At 46.1% G+C, this 16,544-nt stretch overlaps 1 protein-coding gene and 1 pseudogene across 3 annotated transcripts in view; one reads left to right on the top strand and one right to left on the bottom strand.

Annotated features, from left to right (window-relative positions):
- The window catches only part of Acad9 (acyl-CoA dehydrogenase family member 9), a 34,068-nt gene extending 27,415 nt beyond the window's left edge, over positions 1 to 6,653 (bottom strand). Inside the window, exons 1-2 of one of the 3 annotated variants that reach the window (XM_004855643.3) lie at positions 6,417 to 6,653; positions 2,269 to 2,362 (exon numbers count right to left, since the gene is read on the bottom strand). In XM_004855643.3, coding sequence (XP_004855700.1) covers positions 2,269 to 2,362; positions 6,417 to 6,569 — 247 coding nt within the window. In that variant the 5' untranslated portion in view covers positions 6,570 to 6,653. The remainder of the gene's footprint in view (positions 1 to 2,268; positions 2,363 to 6,416) is intronic. The other 2 variants (XM_013076191.3, XM_013076192.3) reach the window with 2 other exon arrangements.
- On the top strand, positions 8 to 1,382 carry LOC106010329 (serum response factor-binding protein 1 pseudogene; annotated as a pseudogene).
- Positions 6,654 to 16,544: the final 9,891 nt, after the last annotated feature.

Below are 16,544 nucleotides of genomic sequence, written 5' to 3'. Positions count from 1 at the left end.
GAAAATCATGCAAGCTGCGGATCGGCTTCCGTGATCTACAATGGCTCCGCCGGTAATTCTCAATCTCAATAACGAGAGGTTCTGAAGATGCACTGTTAAAAAATCAAAGACGGGAGCAATGATTGCTTGAAGAAACCCATGCCATGAAGGAATTGAAACCTGATATAGTAACTAAATCTGCTCTTGGTGATGATATCAACTTTGAAAAGATCTGCAAAAAGCCAGATTCTTCTGCAACTGAAAGGGCAATTGCCCGACTAGCCGAACATCCTCTTCTAAAGAAAAAAATAGGTATACTAAAAGCTGCTGTCCAAGCCTTTAAAGATGCAAGACAAAATACTACTGAAGTTAAGAATACTACAGAAGGAAATCATTCTAAGGACACTTTGTATTCAGATGATGAAGAAAGTAAGTCACAGCATGAAAGAACTAAGACCACTGAGCAGAAATTGAAAGAAGCCAAAACACAGGCAAAGAAACTAATAAATAATTCAAAAGAAAAAATGGCCACAATGGAACATGGACCGAAAGCAGTGAACATTCCAAATTCTCTAGCAAAGCTTTTAGAAAAGGATTCTGTAGTTACCCCTCAGTTCCAGAAGACACCTGCTGACCCACACATGAGAACATTAAATAAAAAGAAAGGGTCTGATAACTTGCTTGGTGACGACAGTGATAGCGAGGAAGAATTATTTGAAGAAGAAAAGGAATATTTTGATGATAGCACAGAAGAAAGGTTCTACCAACAGTCTTCCATGTCTGAAGACAGTGATAGTGGTGATGACTTCTTCACTGAAAAAGCCAGACGGACACGAAAAAAGGAAAGTGGATGCCGTACTTCAGCTAAGGAACAAAAACCTCTCCACCAAGTGTTATCCAAAGAAGATATCCGTGAAACTAACTGGGATTGCGATGTAAAAAATAGAAATGACAAAAACAAGCCAAGTACAGAAGCCAGGAAGTTAGAATCAGTATTTTTTCACTCTTTATCTGGATCTAAAAGTTCTAGAAGGGAGCATAGAGAACAAGCTCCAAAAAGCAAAATCTCAGATTTTCCAGAAGATGAACCTCCAATTAAGAACCAGTTTAAAAACAACACACAAAGAGGACTTAAAAATACAAAACAGCCATTAAACACGCCTCTTCATCCTTCATGGGAAGCAAGCAGAAAGCGAAAAGAACAGCAGTCTAAAATTGCTGTGTTTCAGGGGAAAAAAATTAAATTTGATGACTGATTAGTACCTCTTTTTGTGAATTACCTATCTCAAATAGGTTATTTCTTTTTTTTTCTAATCTATTATTTTAAATTGTATTTTTTATTCTCTCTGGAGGGCTTATAGAATGCTTACTTTTTATTTTTTTAGATAAGTTTGTGTTTATAGAGGCCTTTTATAAATTGAGTACCTACTTAAATTTATTTTAATGGTATGCCCCAAGTTACTACTTTCTTAAGAGATTTTGGAGATTGTAGCAATCTAAGCTTTTCTCATTTGGGCTTATCGTGAGTATATTTTCCTAGTTCAGCTTTGAAATATCAAACTATAGTTAAAATAATGATAGATAAGGGCCAGGGATTTAGCTCAGTGGTTCCGCCGCCTGCCTAGAATGCGCAAGGTCCTGAGTTCGATCCCCGGTAACAAAAGAAATGATAGATATACATGAAATCATAATTATTTTAAATAGATCACCTTTGTTGTAATTTATTGTTCGCAAACAAAAAACAGTAACTTTTATTCCGGGTGTACAGATAATATTATGTAAGTAAATATTTCTATTTTAGTTTTGATTATTTGTGTTCACATACATTTTCACTATCCTAAAATAGTTTTTCAGAACAATGTTTGGTTTCTTAATTATATTTCAGTCATTTAGGCAAATTGTTTAAATGTAGAAACACAGCCAAAAATCAGTTTTACATTTTACTGCATAGAAGTATTTCCATGAAATCAAGAAATGTGTAATATCTAGTTATTTGACCATTTAGTCTCATAGAAACATTTTTTGAAGAGCTGTAGATTGTAATTTGCAGAACAAATTCTAGAAAGGGGTGGAATTGAAAGCCTTTCCACTGATGGCTGAGCAGAAAAGTTACCAGCTTACTCCTAAGGGCTGCTTTGTATTTTACAGTACTGTTACTTAAAAGGAAAACAAGATTTTAACTTAACTTCAAATGTTTTATTTTTTACTACTCTGTAAGATCTGAAAGGTTATTGATTAAACAATGCTAACTAAAAAAAAAAAAAAAAAAAAAAAGAAAATCATACATACCCTCTTCGATGAAGAATTTTTCGACAGGTTTCACTAACTGATTGATTTCATTAAGTTCATCTTGGCTCACTTCTGGAAATGGGAAAACTCCGTTCTAAAAATGATAAACATTACTAAAAATTAAATTTTAAGGAACCTCCCATCATGGTAATATCAGTCACAAAGGGAAGGGGAAAAAATGTGCTAGATTCCACGTCTGGGCAGCAGAACATGACCCACGGGAAAGATTCAAAAAGCAAACCTTACAAGGGGATTTAGACTAAAACAGTGAGTTTAAGACTCTCCTTCCTGTCATCTCTCCACCCACCCCGTGCAGGCAGGCTGATCCTCACTTTCATCAGCTTCCCTATCAATAACAGGAGATGAAGTGTGTCCCACAAACAAGGAGCTCAGGACTCACATTTCAAACGCTTTAGGTCTACTCCTTGCTTGCTGCTAATTGTGACACTGTTAACAAATCCCAGCACCTCTCTGAGCCTCTATTTTCTCACCCATAATATGCAGGTCACATTTATTCAAGGTCTGAGTGAGAATCATGGTAGACAGTGGGTGTGAAACCTCTTGAGTGAAATGGAAAGCTTTAGATTAGTTATTATGTGAGTTCAAAACATCACCACTATCAAGAGTGCACTGTGGTTTCCAAGCCTCACTCTCTTGCCACTCTCCCTCCTGTCACTGACATTGGCTCTCTATGCTGAGTGGGAGAGAGGTCATCAGTGTCCCTCTATTTACTGACATTGGCTTTCTGTTCCGAGGATTCGAGGGACAGGGTCACAGGATGAGACCCAGCTATGCAGCCAGAACAACCTGAATTCAACCGTGGCTCAGCCACGCCTTGGATTTCAGACAGGCAACTCGAAAGGCCCCTCTCACTGCCAGTTTCTCTTTCATCACAGGTGATCCTGTTCATCTCAGAAGGCAGCTGTGATGCTTGAAAAAGACCAGGTGCCCTGGAACGGGAACTAGGTCTCTGTACTGGGCTCCAGCTCTGCTCCTGCCCACCTTCCGGGCTTGGCAAATGATTGAGTTTCCAGTCTGTTTCAAACCAGGGGGTGGCCAATGAGCCCAGCATTCCCTGCTGGCCCAGCCTCAGCCACTGTGACCTTCCAGCCCTAGTCACCCCTCCAGCTGCCAGCATGGCAGGAGGCTATAGCTCTGGATCCACAACTCCTACTGTGCAATGATGGTCACAAGCAGCCAGGCCTGATGCTCCTCTTGGCAACCTCTCGACAAGGATCCCAGGAAGATCAGAAGAGTCCTCAACCTTCCCTGCAGCTTTTGTACCTCTGGTCAACTGATTCCTTCCCTCTCTCTACCGGAAGCCCACCATCAAGATGGTCAAGAAGGGGCCGGGGATTTATCTCAGTGGTTCCGCTGCCTGCCTCGCAAGTGCAAGGTCCCAAGTTCGATACCCGGTACCAAAAAAAAAAAAAAAAGATGGTCAAGAAGAAAAACACACGATGACTGTCATTACTCTGCAGTTTCTTGGGACACAGCGTCCCCTTCACTGAATCCACAAGAGACTTAACTCACCCCACTACACTCACCTCCCTTGCACACTTGGGCCTTGTATAGTGGGCTGTGAGAGAGGAAGCTTGTTCTGGCAACTGTGGGGAGGCTAGAGAAGACAGAGACGCCCTGGCACCTAGCTGGCCTTCAGACACAACCAAAGGATGAGTGCTGCAGGGAAATCCCCAGGGCATGGGAGAAAGAACTCGGATAACAAGGAACAAAAATTAAGTGGGGGCATTTCAAACCTAGCAACTGTGTAAAACAGATAAAAGCTAAGTGGCTCTGATTGAGGCTGCTACGGCGAGGTCACTCAATCCCTGTCCACTCAGTCTCCCACTCGTCCCTGCAGTAGCCCCAGGGACACTTCTGTGAACAGCTCAGCTCCAACTGAGGGCAGCATGACAACCACTGGCCTTGATGACCCGGAAGGTCTTTCCGTATTTTGAAAGCCTAACAATCACTGCCACATTCCTGCTCAAAACCCAGAAATGATGTAAAGATGAGTGACCTGATCCAGAGTAGTCAAGGTAAAGGCACCTAAAAGGGGTTAGATCTCAAGATGACCTAAACAGAGAGGGAAAAAAATGTTGCTGTCAGAGCATGAGAATTATAAGAATAAAAGGACTCAAAGGTGATTCCAGGAGATCAAGTGGAACTGCAGAGTTGCCATTACTATGACAAAGAAAGCTGCTGGGAGGAGCAAGACTGGGTGGGGACTAGGAGTGAATTTCCAGATATACTAATTATAGGTGCTTATTAGACATTTAAATGGAGCTTCTAAGCAGAAGGATAGCCATAACAAGAATATGAGAGGCAGGCATGGTGGTGCAAGCTTGTAATCCCAGCACCTGGGAGGCTAGAACAGGAGGATCTCAAGTTCAAAGGCAGCCTGGTCTACATAGTGAGACCCTGACTCAAAAACCCAAAACAAGTCTGGAGTTGAGGGAAGCAATCTCAGCTGGAGAAAACAATTTGAGTCATCAGGATATAGTTGGTATTTAAAGCCAGGATCCTAAACTAGACCAGCAAGGGGATGGTTATAGTAAGAAGTCCACAGATGAGCCTTGGAAAACTCCAACTGGGAAACACTGGCCAATGTCTAGAAGTTGAGGAGCCAAAAAGGCTCTCCAGCACAGGAGATTGCAAAGGAGAAACAGTGGTTTTTCAGAAGCCATTAAAGTGATTAAAGTGTGTCCAAGAGGGTGCGATACCGATTGCATCATATGCCACTGTTAAGTCAAATAAAAGGTGACCTGAGAATAGATCTCTAGATTTGATAACACAGAAGTCACTACTGACTAGCAAGGACTTGCCCTGAAGAGTGCAGGTTCAAGACACAGTAGAAGGGAAAACTTGTTAGAGAACTAGTTGAGAAAGGAGATAATTGCCCTTCAGTAGGTGAGAAGGCTGGAATCTAATGACTGGTGGACCTTTGCCAAGAATAGGCAGTTCACCCATAGTTATAGAGAATGGGGGCAACATGGTACATATGAAGGGAAGATAGGTAACCATGGGAGTGGAAATTCTCACCTGTGAATGGATGTGCTTAGCGAAAATGGGAAGCAAGGCTGACAGAGGGCACTGAGGGAGGGGAAGGTAGGGCCAAGATGTAAAGACTGGTGAAGGTATCAAAGATTTGAGTTCTTTCACTCTGGGAAAAATGGTTTCCTGCTCTTGTATTTTTCGTTTGTCTTAAGACTTTTTTGGCTTTTTGTTTTTGTTTTGAGATAGGGTCTCACTATATAGTGAAGGGTGCCTTGACCTCACTACAGAGCCCAGGCTTCCCTCAAACTCATGGCAATCCTCCTGTCTCAGCCTCCCAAGTGCTGGAATTACAGGTATGCACCACCACACCTGGCAGTTTCCTGCACTTTAAAAGTCCAAGTTCTATACTTTCTAGCCAGGCAAATCACTCTCAGTCTGAGTCTCAGCTTGTGCATCAGTAACGCAGAAGTAGCCAGCCAGACAATATGAGAGGAATGTTCTAAAAAGAAGCCAGGAAATAACTCCTCCTGCCATACAGGATCACCTTGCATTTTGGCCAACCTCAAAGCAGGACACCTCTAGGAGGAGAGGAGTACTGTGCTTATTCCTCCTTGATAAAGCACTGAGGCACAGAAAAATGAATGATGAGAGTGCCTTTTAGCCACGCAGCTGCACCTGGCAAAGTCCTGGGTCTTCTGAAACGGATAGTGTGGTGCCAGATTTCTGAGGAACTCCCAACGACAGGGTCAAGTACTAGGGCTCAGCTGCAGAAGGAAGTCCAGGGGCCCCTGGATGGTGCCGGGGAGAGGCATGGACCGAGGTGAATACAGGAATCAGAGAGGAAACCCCACACATTTCAAATCCACAATGGCTAGGTGAAGGGCATCTTAATAATCCCCTCGTCTCGGCTTCCCCAAATTGCCCTGACAAGAAAAACCCGCGACATTGTCCAAACCACATTTCCCAGCGCGTCAGAGTCCACGCTTTCCCAGAGCAGGCGCACGTGGGACTCGAATCCAGAGTTTTAGGGCGTCCCGCCCCCTCAGGTGTCTCTCGGGTGTATTTGGGGACCCTGACAAAATTCAACCCCATTCCTGCCTGAGGACGAAAGGCGGGAGCCACACAGCAAGGATCGCCCGGGCTCGCCTTACCTTCTCAATTTTGCCCAAGCAGAGCTCCTTGGCGAAAGCTCGACTCTGGGGACTGGTTCGCAGCGGGCGCCGACTCGCCGTGAAGGCCACGAGAGCCCGGCAGGCTCGCCCCGCCGCCGCCGCCCTGCGCAGGAAAAGCCCGCACCTGCTCATGCTAACTGCAGTAGCCCCAAAACCTAGTCAGTCAACTGCTGCTCATCGCCCCAGCAGTCGGAGCCTGCTCAGCGCGCAGCTTGATGACGCCACGGGGCGTGGCCATTGCCTCTTGCGTGGTCACGCCCCTCCCGGGAGCCAGGGACACTCCCCAAGAGCTTCTGGCTTTGGTGCTTTGATTGTCTGGGCGTCCCGGAGAGTTCGCTCTGGTAAAATTCCAACAGGTGTTGGCATTAATTGTATTTTTTTTTTTTTGGTACCGGGGATCGAACTCGGGTCTTTGCGCTTGCGCAGCAGGCAGCGAAACCACAGCTAAATCCCCGGCCTGGCATTAATTGTATTTAAGGGAGCCCCACCTACCTCTCTCTTGCCTGTGCCAGGACAAGGTGATGGTTGGAAACCAAAACAAGGAAAAAATTCACTTCACTGGGTTTGGAGGGAGCTTAGTACGGAAACGTTCCGTGTTTTACGTGGATGGTTGATTGTAGGAATCATTTTGTTTTGTTTAGTAGTTCGCATCCATGTTTTTGGATGAGGAACAACAAGGAATCTTCTGCCAGAGCGAGGTCTGCATGAAACTAAGACCCAATCAGCCTGGGAAACACCCATGTTAAAAAATGAGCTCAGAAGGCTGGGGATTTAGCTCAGTGGTTCTGCCACCTGCCTCACAAGTGCAAGGTCCAGAGTTCGATCCTCGGTACCGAACAAAAAATGAGCTCAGTGGTTCTGCTGCCTGCTTCGCAAACGCAGGGTCGCGAGTTCGGTCCCCGGTACCAAAAAAAAAAAAAAAAGATGAGGGAGGAAGAGACAGGGAGAGACCCTAGCTAGACGGGGTGGGGCTGCACAGGGCAGGCGGTAGAGGGCACCGGTGGGAGCCTCGGCTCCCGCACAGCCCAGCCCGCCATTCACTGGGCTAGAGATTGAGGCTCCCCAAGGACCTTCAGCCGGCCTCCTTTAAGAAGACCACGGCTCCCCTTCCCGGTCCTCTTACTGTGCCTGTTCCCCAAGGATGGCATTAGCTGCAGCGTGGGAAAAAGCTTCCCGCTCCCTGCCTGGCGCCTTGGGAGCAGTAGGAAATCCAGTTCATCTGCTGAGAGCTGCCCATCAGGAAACGCCTGACCAACTTTCTTGGCTGTGTTTCCAATCAGCTAAGAGTTAGTTCTTTTGCCAAATCGGATGGCAAAGCGCTGGTCCCTTGAAGTCAGTGCCTCTGAGACCATAGTGTCACAGCTCTGAACCCTGTGTGCAGCATCTCCTATCTCCCAGTATTACTGCTCTTGGTTAATACAGTTTTCTTACAATTACAACTTCTGGTGGCTTCCTGCCTCCGCTATCAGCTCCACCACACCTAAGGCTTGTAGGCCCTTCTGCAGGTTTCTGGGAACATTGGCAGCCTCTGACCCAAACCGCTGCCGCACTCGACACCACTACTGACATTGGGTCTCAGCCTGTTGGACCCTTTTTCTTTGCAGGGCTCAGGCTTCAGGTCTCAGCTGTCTCCTGGACTGAGGTCGCTAGCCTCTCAATCCAGCCTCAGGTTTTACTAGGGCACCCTTGGCCCTGGGGTTCCACTTTGACTTCGACCTGGGCCTCAACCTCCTCTGCCTTGCCCTTCCCTGGCAGCCTTGAGTCTCAGGCTCCACCTCAACTTCTGCCTTTACTGGTGGCCTCAAGCCTTGCCTCAGCTGCCGCAGATCTTTCTATCTCACTGCTTCCAGTCTCCAGACCTCTTCAGGGCTCAGAACCCATACCGTAGTGTTTACTAAACCCTTTTGTTGCCACCTGCTCTACTGGAGGTAACACTCCAGGAAAACCTGAGCGAGGCCTTTACAAGGACCTGTGCAACAGCATAGGGAGGCACTGGAGAGGGCCCTGCACTGACTACTGACCAGAGCACAGGGAGGCAGCTTGTACAGCCGAGGAGCAGGCAGCACAGGTGCAGTCTCCTGCATCTTGCAGACCTATTCAGGGACTGTTGGAATAGTGTCAGAGGGCACAGAACCATCTGGGTTAGGTGTGCTTTTCAAGCCTGTTGTAGCCAGGGCCTGTATCTTCAGGAGCAGCTGTGAGGTATCTAGGGCAGCCTTAGCTGTCATGATAGAATCTCTGCCATATAAAGGGCACTTCCACATAAATGGCGGGGCTAAAACAATGGCTGCTGTGACTCTTGTGGCATCTCCAGGAGGAACTGCAGTGTTGGTCATGGCCTGCTGGGGTTGAGGGATTATGGGGGCTATCAGCAATGGCCTCCAGTTCCTCCCTACTCTTTCACGTTAGGCACGATTTTTCAGTTGCTCCTCTGAGAGGTAGCAGCAGTCCCTGGAGCAAGAGAAGGGTGTGACAGTCACTGGTCAGATCAAGAAAAAGGAAAAGTTTGGGCCTCATTTCTCTTTGGTTGCAAAATATTTTGAGGTGTCTTTGGCAATCCCTGTGTTCTAATTTATCTTGTCTTTCCTATTAAAGTCTTGGCACCTGATTTCCTTATCAGTAGTCAACTTTTGCATATCTCCACATTCATCTGGACACCAAGGCGGTTGGAAACAACTACCTTTGTGAATTAACCCTACGGGCAAAACAAAGAAACAAGTGTATTGCAACAGCTGTACATCATTTGAGCTGCTGTGTATTTTGAAAGAAACTAGTCAAGTCAGTTAAGTAATGTGGTAATGTCTCAGATCGAATTTACTGTATGTACATGGGTCTCCATCCACTTGAGAAATCCAGTAACTCATATTTTCAAAACAAAAATTAGAAACACTTTAAAACATAATTTCTGAGTACCCTCAGAGAATATTCCACTACTCTGCCAATTTCTAGGTTGTTTCCTAATCTGTAAAAAGAAGTACAGTATACCATTCTAACCTCTGTGAGAACTAATTAACCCACATGAGAGTACACAGCCCAGTAAATCAGTATCTCTCCTATAACAGGATAAAGATGACAAGTGGTTACTGTCAGACTTCCATCTCAAACTTGAGTATTACTCTCTGAGAAATATGAAGCTGGGTTAAACAGTTTGCTCCTAACATGAAGTGTCCCATATCTGGTGTTTGGAACATCCTCACTGAGTATTTCTCAATGTCCTTCTTCACACTCACTTCTATACAGCTGACCCCTATGTAACCTATCCACAAACAAGTCACGCTCTAACTTAGCCATGTTGTCAGTGTTGGTGCACCAGGTATTTGACATTGGTCTCAAGCACACTGGCTGAATAGAAAATTGCTGCTAGATGCCTTGGTATTTAATCTGAGGCAGAGAATGGAGTGATGCTTCTTTCCGCCAAGGGATTCTGAATTTAGTCAACATACCATGAGAAGGTAGGATAGAGGCTTGGAATATATGCCTCAGAAGAGGCCAGCCCTGCTTAACACTTTGCTCTTGTACTGGTAGTCCACGGTTCCAGCTGTGGTTTGGCATCAAGAGTCCACTCCATGATGGGACCTTCTTTGTCTGGGGCAGAGGTAGGAAGAAGCAAGGTGGAGGAGAAGAGGGGGCCAGTCCCAGCTCTCTTCTTCTCAGCAGTGACTCTGGGCCAGGGCTGTCGCCTCTGAGCCCCCCTGTTATCTATGACCTTTGGACAGTACTGTGGTACAGCCGGCCAATACCTCAAAGGTCCAGGCCAGGGACAGCCTTCCCCAAACCGTACGCCCACATGACCTCACTAATGGAGCATGACCGGAAGTCAGATGTGACTGTGTCTAGCGCTTCCCTTTCTCTGAGCTGGACACAGAGGACTCCAATCCCTGAGGGATGGCAGTACAAGATGGAAGGAGCCCAAATCTCTACATCAGCCACCCAGAGGAGAGCCATATTTATCGGGCAGATTAATTAAGCACCAAGCACTGACATTTTTATTATTGAGCACTACCCGGGTGTAATGGAACTGATCAAAAAACTGGTAATGGTGGGTAATATGGTAATATTAAATGAGTACTGTACCTTCTAGGATGTATTTGATTTAGTCTTTCAAACAGACCAGTGAGTTCCATAGTGTTGAGGCCCACTTTCCTAGTGAAGAACCTGAAGCACTGGGCTGCCACACTCCCCTAAGTGGCAGGCTCTGGACCCCACTGGCCTGGCTCCTAAGACAGTGTATTCTCATTTCCCCCGCTCTATCACCTTCCTGAAGTAGAAGTCAAGATTTAAACAAATAAAGACTTAGAAAGTTCAATCCCCAGTACCAAAAAAAAAAAAAAAAGACTTAGTCACACAAACGCTCTTTCCCAGTTCTCATCTTCCTTCTTGTAGGACATGACATAGGGTCAAATGACTCTAATAAAGTAAGAGGGGCCCCAATCACCAGCTGTCACCAGCCACCTATGCCAACTCCTCTGTAAGATTTGATTTGCAGCCTTGTAGGGAGAGTTCCGTGAAGCAATACACACAGCACTCAGGAGACTGACTGTGTGGTCCTTTCATCCACTCTGAAAACAAATCACTTTGGCTACTATTAACTTTTTACCCAACGAGCACAACTTAAAGGAGAAGACATTCATTTTGGTTCATGGATGTAGTCCATGGTTGGCTCCGAGGCAGAATCCAGCATGACAGAGGGCCTTGGAGGAAAGTTGCAGCCAGGAAGCAAAGAGAAGGGAGGATCCAGGGAGGGAGATACACCCTTCCAGGTCAGGTGCTGGGGGACCAGACCCCACTTCCCATCAGCAAGTCAGCTAGAAGCCCCCATGACTCCATCACCTTCCAAAAGCCCCATGCCTATGAGCACGTGAGACCTTCGGGGAACATCCTCGATCCAAACCATAACAGATACTGTGCCCCAGCCTACCCATCACCCTGCTGGCTGTGTCTCCCCAAACAGGACCCATCAGTCCTCCCCATCCTACTCCCACCCCTTCAGCAAGTCACTTCCTACTCCTGAGTTTCATTCAGTGTCCCCTTCTGTAAAATGATGAAACCAATAGGAAACGTAGTGTCACAAAGATGAACACTGAATTCTCCTACTCCACCCACCCAGGATTTTAGATTCCAGCAATCCAAATGTACAGGGGTGGGGGGGAGATCTATTTTCAGTTTTTAAACTTGGCCCTAATGATGATAAACTTTCAAAATCTCAGTAGAGTGGATAGAGTAATAATGTTATCAACAACACAAACTACCTTTGATTTTCACTTTGGTTTCAAAAGACAAACTAGTCTAAGGCAGTGATGGCAAACCTTTTAGAGCTTTCAATGATACAAACAGCCCGCTGCGACATGGGTGCCACAGGTTCGCCACAACTGCCCTAGACCGTAGATTCACATGTCACCTCAGTGCCAGGCTGAGACACCTCGAATCATTTTAGGTGAACTGAAACTTGGGGATCCCCAGCTCCTTTCTTCACTCCACTGTTAGGATTTGGGAAGACTACAAAGGCTCACAGAAAACTTTGGGGTGACAGATACATTCACTTCTATGACTATGGTGTTAGTTTCAAGTTGTATAGTGCACACTTGTGTGTATGTCAAAAAGTATCAGCACTTTATTGATTTACTTCTTTATTTATTTTTGCAGGGCTGGGGATCTAAGCCAGGGCCTCATACATGCTAAGTATATTCTCTACTACTCAGCTAAGTTCCCAGCTCCCAAAGCTCTTTTTTTTTTTTTGGTACCGGGAATTGAACTCAGGTTCTTGCACTTGTGAGGCAAGTGGTAGAACCACTGAACTAAATCCCAGGCCCCCAAAGCTCTTTTTTAAAAATGAAAAAGCAGGAGAAAAATGGGAGAATATTTATCATACAGTACTTATTTCTTACCAAGAACTTCTTTCCAGAATATGTTTTTTAAACTCCCAACAAATTAATAACCAAAAATAGTTTGGTTTTGGGGGTTTTTTTGGTATTAGGGATCAAACTGAAGACCTTGTGCTTGCCAGGCAGGCGCAGCACCGCTGAGCTACATCCCCAACCCCAAAACAGTCTTATTTTTAAGTGTGGAAAAATGAACCCACTATTCATAAACAATATGCAAATGGCCATGAATACACGAGAAAGCACCCAGCGTCAATAGCCATCAGTAGCATTCAGAGTAACACCACAGGGAGAAGCCAGTTCCCACCAGCAAGAACAGCGCCAATGAAAGAGTGAGTGCACCAACTGCGGCCTCGGCTCTGGAACACCTGGAACTCTCTCTCACACACTGTGGTGGGAGTTTGAGATGACACCCCACTTTAGAGACCTCTTTGGCAGCTTCCTAAAAAGTTAAACAAAATCTATGACCCAAGCAACATTTTACTTTTACCCAAGTAAAATGATAAGCTCACAATGAAAATCCTGTGCACAGATGTCCATAGCACCCTTATTCATAATAATTTCAAACAGCAAGTTAACTCAAGTGTTCATCAACAGAGTTCTTAAGTGGTGGTATATTCATAAAATGGAATATTCGAGGCAATAAAAAGGGACAAGCTACTGATACACACAAAGACTGGAACAAATTTCAACAGCATAGTGATGAATTAAAGAAGCCCGAAACAAAGAGAACACATACTATGTGATTCTTTGTATTTGAACTTCAAGGGCAGACAAAGGGAATCTATCACATTAGCAGAGGAGTGGTGGCCTCGAGTTCAAAAAGAAAATAGACCACTAATTTCTGATTCAGTGATTGAACATACACATATATAATTAAGACTTGTGGATTATACCCCCTTGAAAATAATTTTTTGGATTTAAATTGTTAGAATCCAACACATTTGGACAGCCAATGTGCTCCAGTTCATTGAATAGGTCCTGTGTATGGCCATCACTGAATCCTTCCAAGAGTTTAAGAAGCAAATATTATTGCTATTCCCATTTTATAGATAAGAATACAGAAAAGCAAAACAGCGGGAAAACCTGCCCAACATATGCAGCGTGGGAAGGCAAATTAGGGCCTCCAGGCTAGTGGAGGAGACGGTATGTGAGTAGATTATGACAATGAAGCAGGCCCAGGGCTCATGGTGGGCGGAAGGGGACAGGCCCTGACTCTACCTGGGAGGACTGGAGGGGCCAGGGGCTCAAGGTGAGGGATCCTGGTAATCGAGGGAGCTCAGTGGCCACCAAGGGGATCTTCTACATACCAATCTGGCGCCGGGGATTTAGCTCAGTGACACCACGCCTGCCTCACAAGGTCCTGAGTTTGATCCCTGGTACCAAAAATAAATTAAAGAATAATAAATACCAGTCTGACAGGTGCCTCACATACAAGGAGCCCTTTCTCAACTGCCCCAGCCCTTGGCCATAGTTTCAGAGGTGACAGTACCCGGGATCTACCTGCAGAGCCTTTGAAAGGGAAAGTTTCCCAGATGGCCAAATGGAGAGACTCAAAACTAGGAAGTAGAAGGCTCCACAAGGACCGTTCTGGCTTTAGGCTCTCCTTCCTCACTGTCCTTCACCTTCTGGGAGAGAAATGCACAGAGGTTAGATGGCCCTCGGGCCCTTGGTTAATTTCTCCCTGCCTCCTCGGGGAGAAGAAAAGTTTATGCTGGAGTCTGGATGTGGTTTGTCCTCCATGGGTCCATGTGTTGGTAGCGTGGTTCCCCCATGCAATGTTGGTAAGAGAGGGGGCCAAGTGGAAAGTGCTAAAGGTTGCTAGGGGGGTGCTGCCTTGGGAAGGCACTAAGGTAGCTCTTGTAGGACCTTGAGTTTGTTCTTGAGAGATTGTCATAAAAGAGCAATATAGGTCTCTCCCATGTTGTCTGGCTTCCTGTCATAACGTGATCTGTCCCTCCCACAAGTGTTCCCAGCACAAGGCCATCTGCCATGAGTCCTCACCAGAGCCAATCTGATACTGGGACTAGGCCCTCAGACCTCCAGGACAGTGAGGGAAATAAACTTTTTTTCTTTATGAAGTACCCACCCTCAGGGATTTCATGACAATAACAGCAAACAGCCTGGTATAGTGAATGTGACCAGTGTGAAAGGGTCTCCAGGCCTGTATGAGGGTTCAACGACAGAGTGCACCACAAAGGGTGATTATGATTGGGATTCCAAGAAAGTGATTCCCTGCTATGTCCTAGAAACCAACCCAGGGATTGTTGGGCTTTCCTGCAGGAGTTAGGCAAGAGTTTCATCTGCTCTGTCCTGGTTCAGGACAGCCTGTCTGTGAGACGTGAGGAGCAAAACCCTGAAGCCAGAACGGGGACATGGGTGTATCACTTGACAATTGTTTCATAACAAGACCCAACCTACTGGCTTAAAAAAATCATTGCTCAGGACTCTGTGAGCTAGCCAGATGTTCTGGCCTGAGGCAGGCTTGGCTGATCCTGGCTGGATTCAACCTGTAGTCAGCTGACAGCTGAGCGGCACTGGCAGGTCTAGCTGGCCTCCCACACATCTGACAGCAGACCAGCTGGTGCCAGGGTGGTGACAGGCCTCTCACCCTCCAGTAGGCTTAAGGGTAGGGCAGCTGGGCAGTTCCAACAAAACAGCAAAAGCATAGTGTCTCTGGAGGCCTGGGCTTGCAATGGACAGGGCCTCAGTCCTGCCACACTGCAAACCCCAAAGCAGGCCCTAAAGCCAGAGACCACTTTTTCATAGGAGGAACTGCCACAATTGATGCAAATCAAAACCACAATGAGATACACCTCACACCCACTAGACGGACACTGCCAAAAACACAGAAGACAAGTCTGTGGGGGAGATGGGGAGAAACTAGAACCTTTCTGCACCATTGCTGAAGATGTAAATAATGCAGCTACTCCTCCAAAGTTCACATACTGGAAACCTCCTACACTCACCCTTGCTCCACACTCAGCTGCTGAACTCATTCATGGACAAAGCTTCCAACAGCCCCACCTCCTAGTGCATGAGAGTTTAGGGGGCCATCCTAGATCAAAACCCTAACACCAAGGTACTAAGACAAGAGTCTTCAGGTTCTCAGGGACAACAATCCAGCTGCTCTCATGACCCTATTTCAAGCCTTAGAAATATTATGCACCCTGATCTCTTGCTCTAGAGTCCCTTCCTGTACGGAACAGGGAAAGGGGATGTTACTAGAACCTCTGCAGTAAGTCCTGGTCTCCTGCACGCCACGACAGCACAAGGCAAATTAATTAATTAGACAGAAAAGATAGAAAAATGAGACTTGGTGAAGAAGCTGAACTTTGGACCTGATCAATGCTGCTCTGGGCTGCAAAGATGAAAGACACTGAGCTTGCCACAGTTTTATTCCACATAACAAATACAACAGGTGACTCAAGAGGACAGCATGTTTGGTACATGGGGAGTAACAAATAGTGCAGCAGCCGTTATAATCCTAGAACAATAAGGAACTATGTGTTCCTCCCCAGGATGTCTTCAGCTGGTGTGATCTTGCCCTGGAGCATCACAGCATTGGCAAACCATTTAGCTGTGGCTGGAGGAGAAAATGGAGTTATGTCTAGATGTGCCATAGCTGGCCTGTAGGCAAGAAAACTAGACCTAATCATAATTTTAATTATGAAATGATTTTCCCCCAAAATTATGTAGAACTGCTCCCGACACCTACCCCACCCCAGCAGCTCCCCGCTAGACAACTCAACCTCCGTCTTCAAGACCACTCAGACACTGCTGTACAGGCAGCTTCCCCTGCCTTCTCTCTGCCCGGCACCTTTACGCTCATTACATGCTAGAATGGTAACAGAGGCCTCAAGTACTGCCACCTGCCTCCCCCTCTATGGGGTGGATTTGTGGGGGCAGAGCTCACGGCTCACCATCTCCGTCACTAAACCCTCGGCGTAGGACTTGGGACAGTGGAGATGGAAGAGGGTCTCAAAAATGTTCCAACCAATTACCTGGTTGGTGTCTTTGTGAAACTTATATATTAGGAACAGGCATGCAATGGCAGGGAAGGTGAATTCCAAGCGCCTCAACACAGGCCAGACAGTCTCTTCCTGTGGACTTCGCACTTAAGCTGATACCTCACTGGTGAGTATGTGTGAAATGGGCAGAAATGGTGAACTTTGCACAAGGAAGGATGGTGCCCACCTGTAATCCCAGCACTCGGGAAGCTGACCCA

Source organism: Heterocephalus glaber, unplaced genomic scaffold, assembly GCF_053883595.1.
Source record: "Heterocephalus glaber isolate CG9 unplaced genomic scaffold, H.glaber_assembly_v1.0 deba00001689, whole genome shotgun sequence".
Lineage (NCBI taxonomy): Eukaryota > Metazoa > Chordata > Mammalia > Rodentia > Bathyergidae > Heterocephalus > Heterocephalus glaber.
The sequence above is the reverse complement of the archived record's forward strand: the minus strand, read 5'-3'. Positions and strand labels throughout refer to the sequence as shown.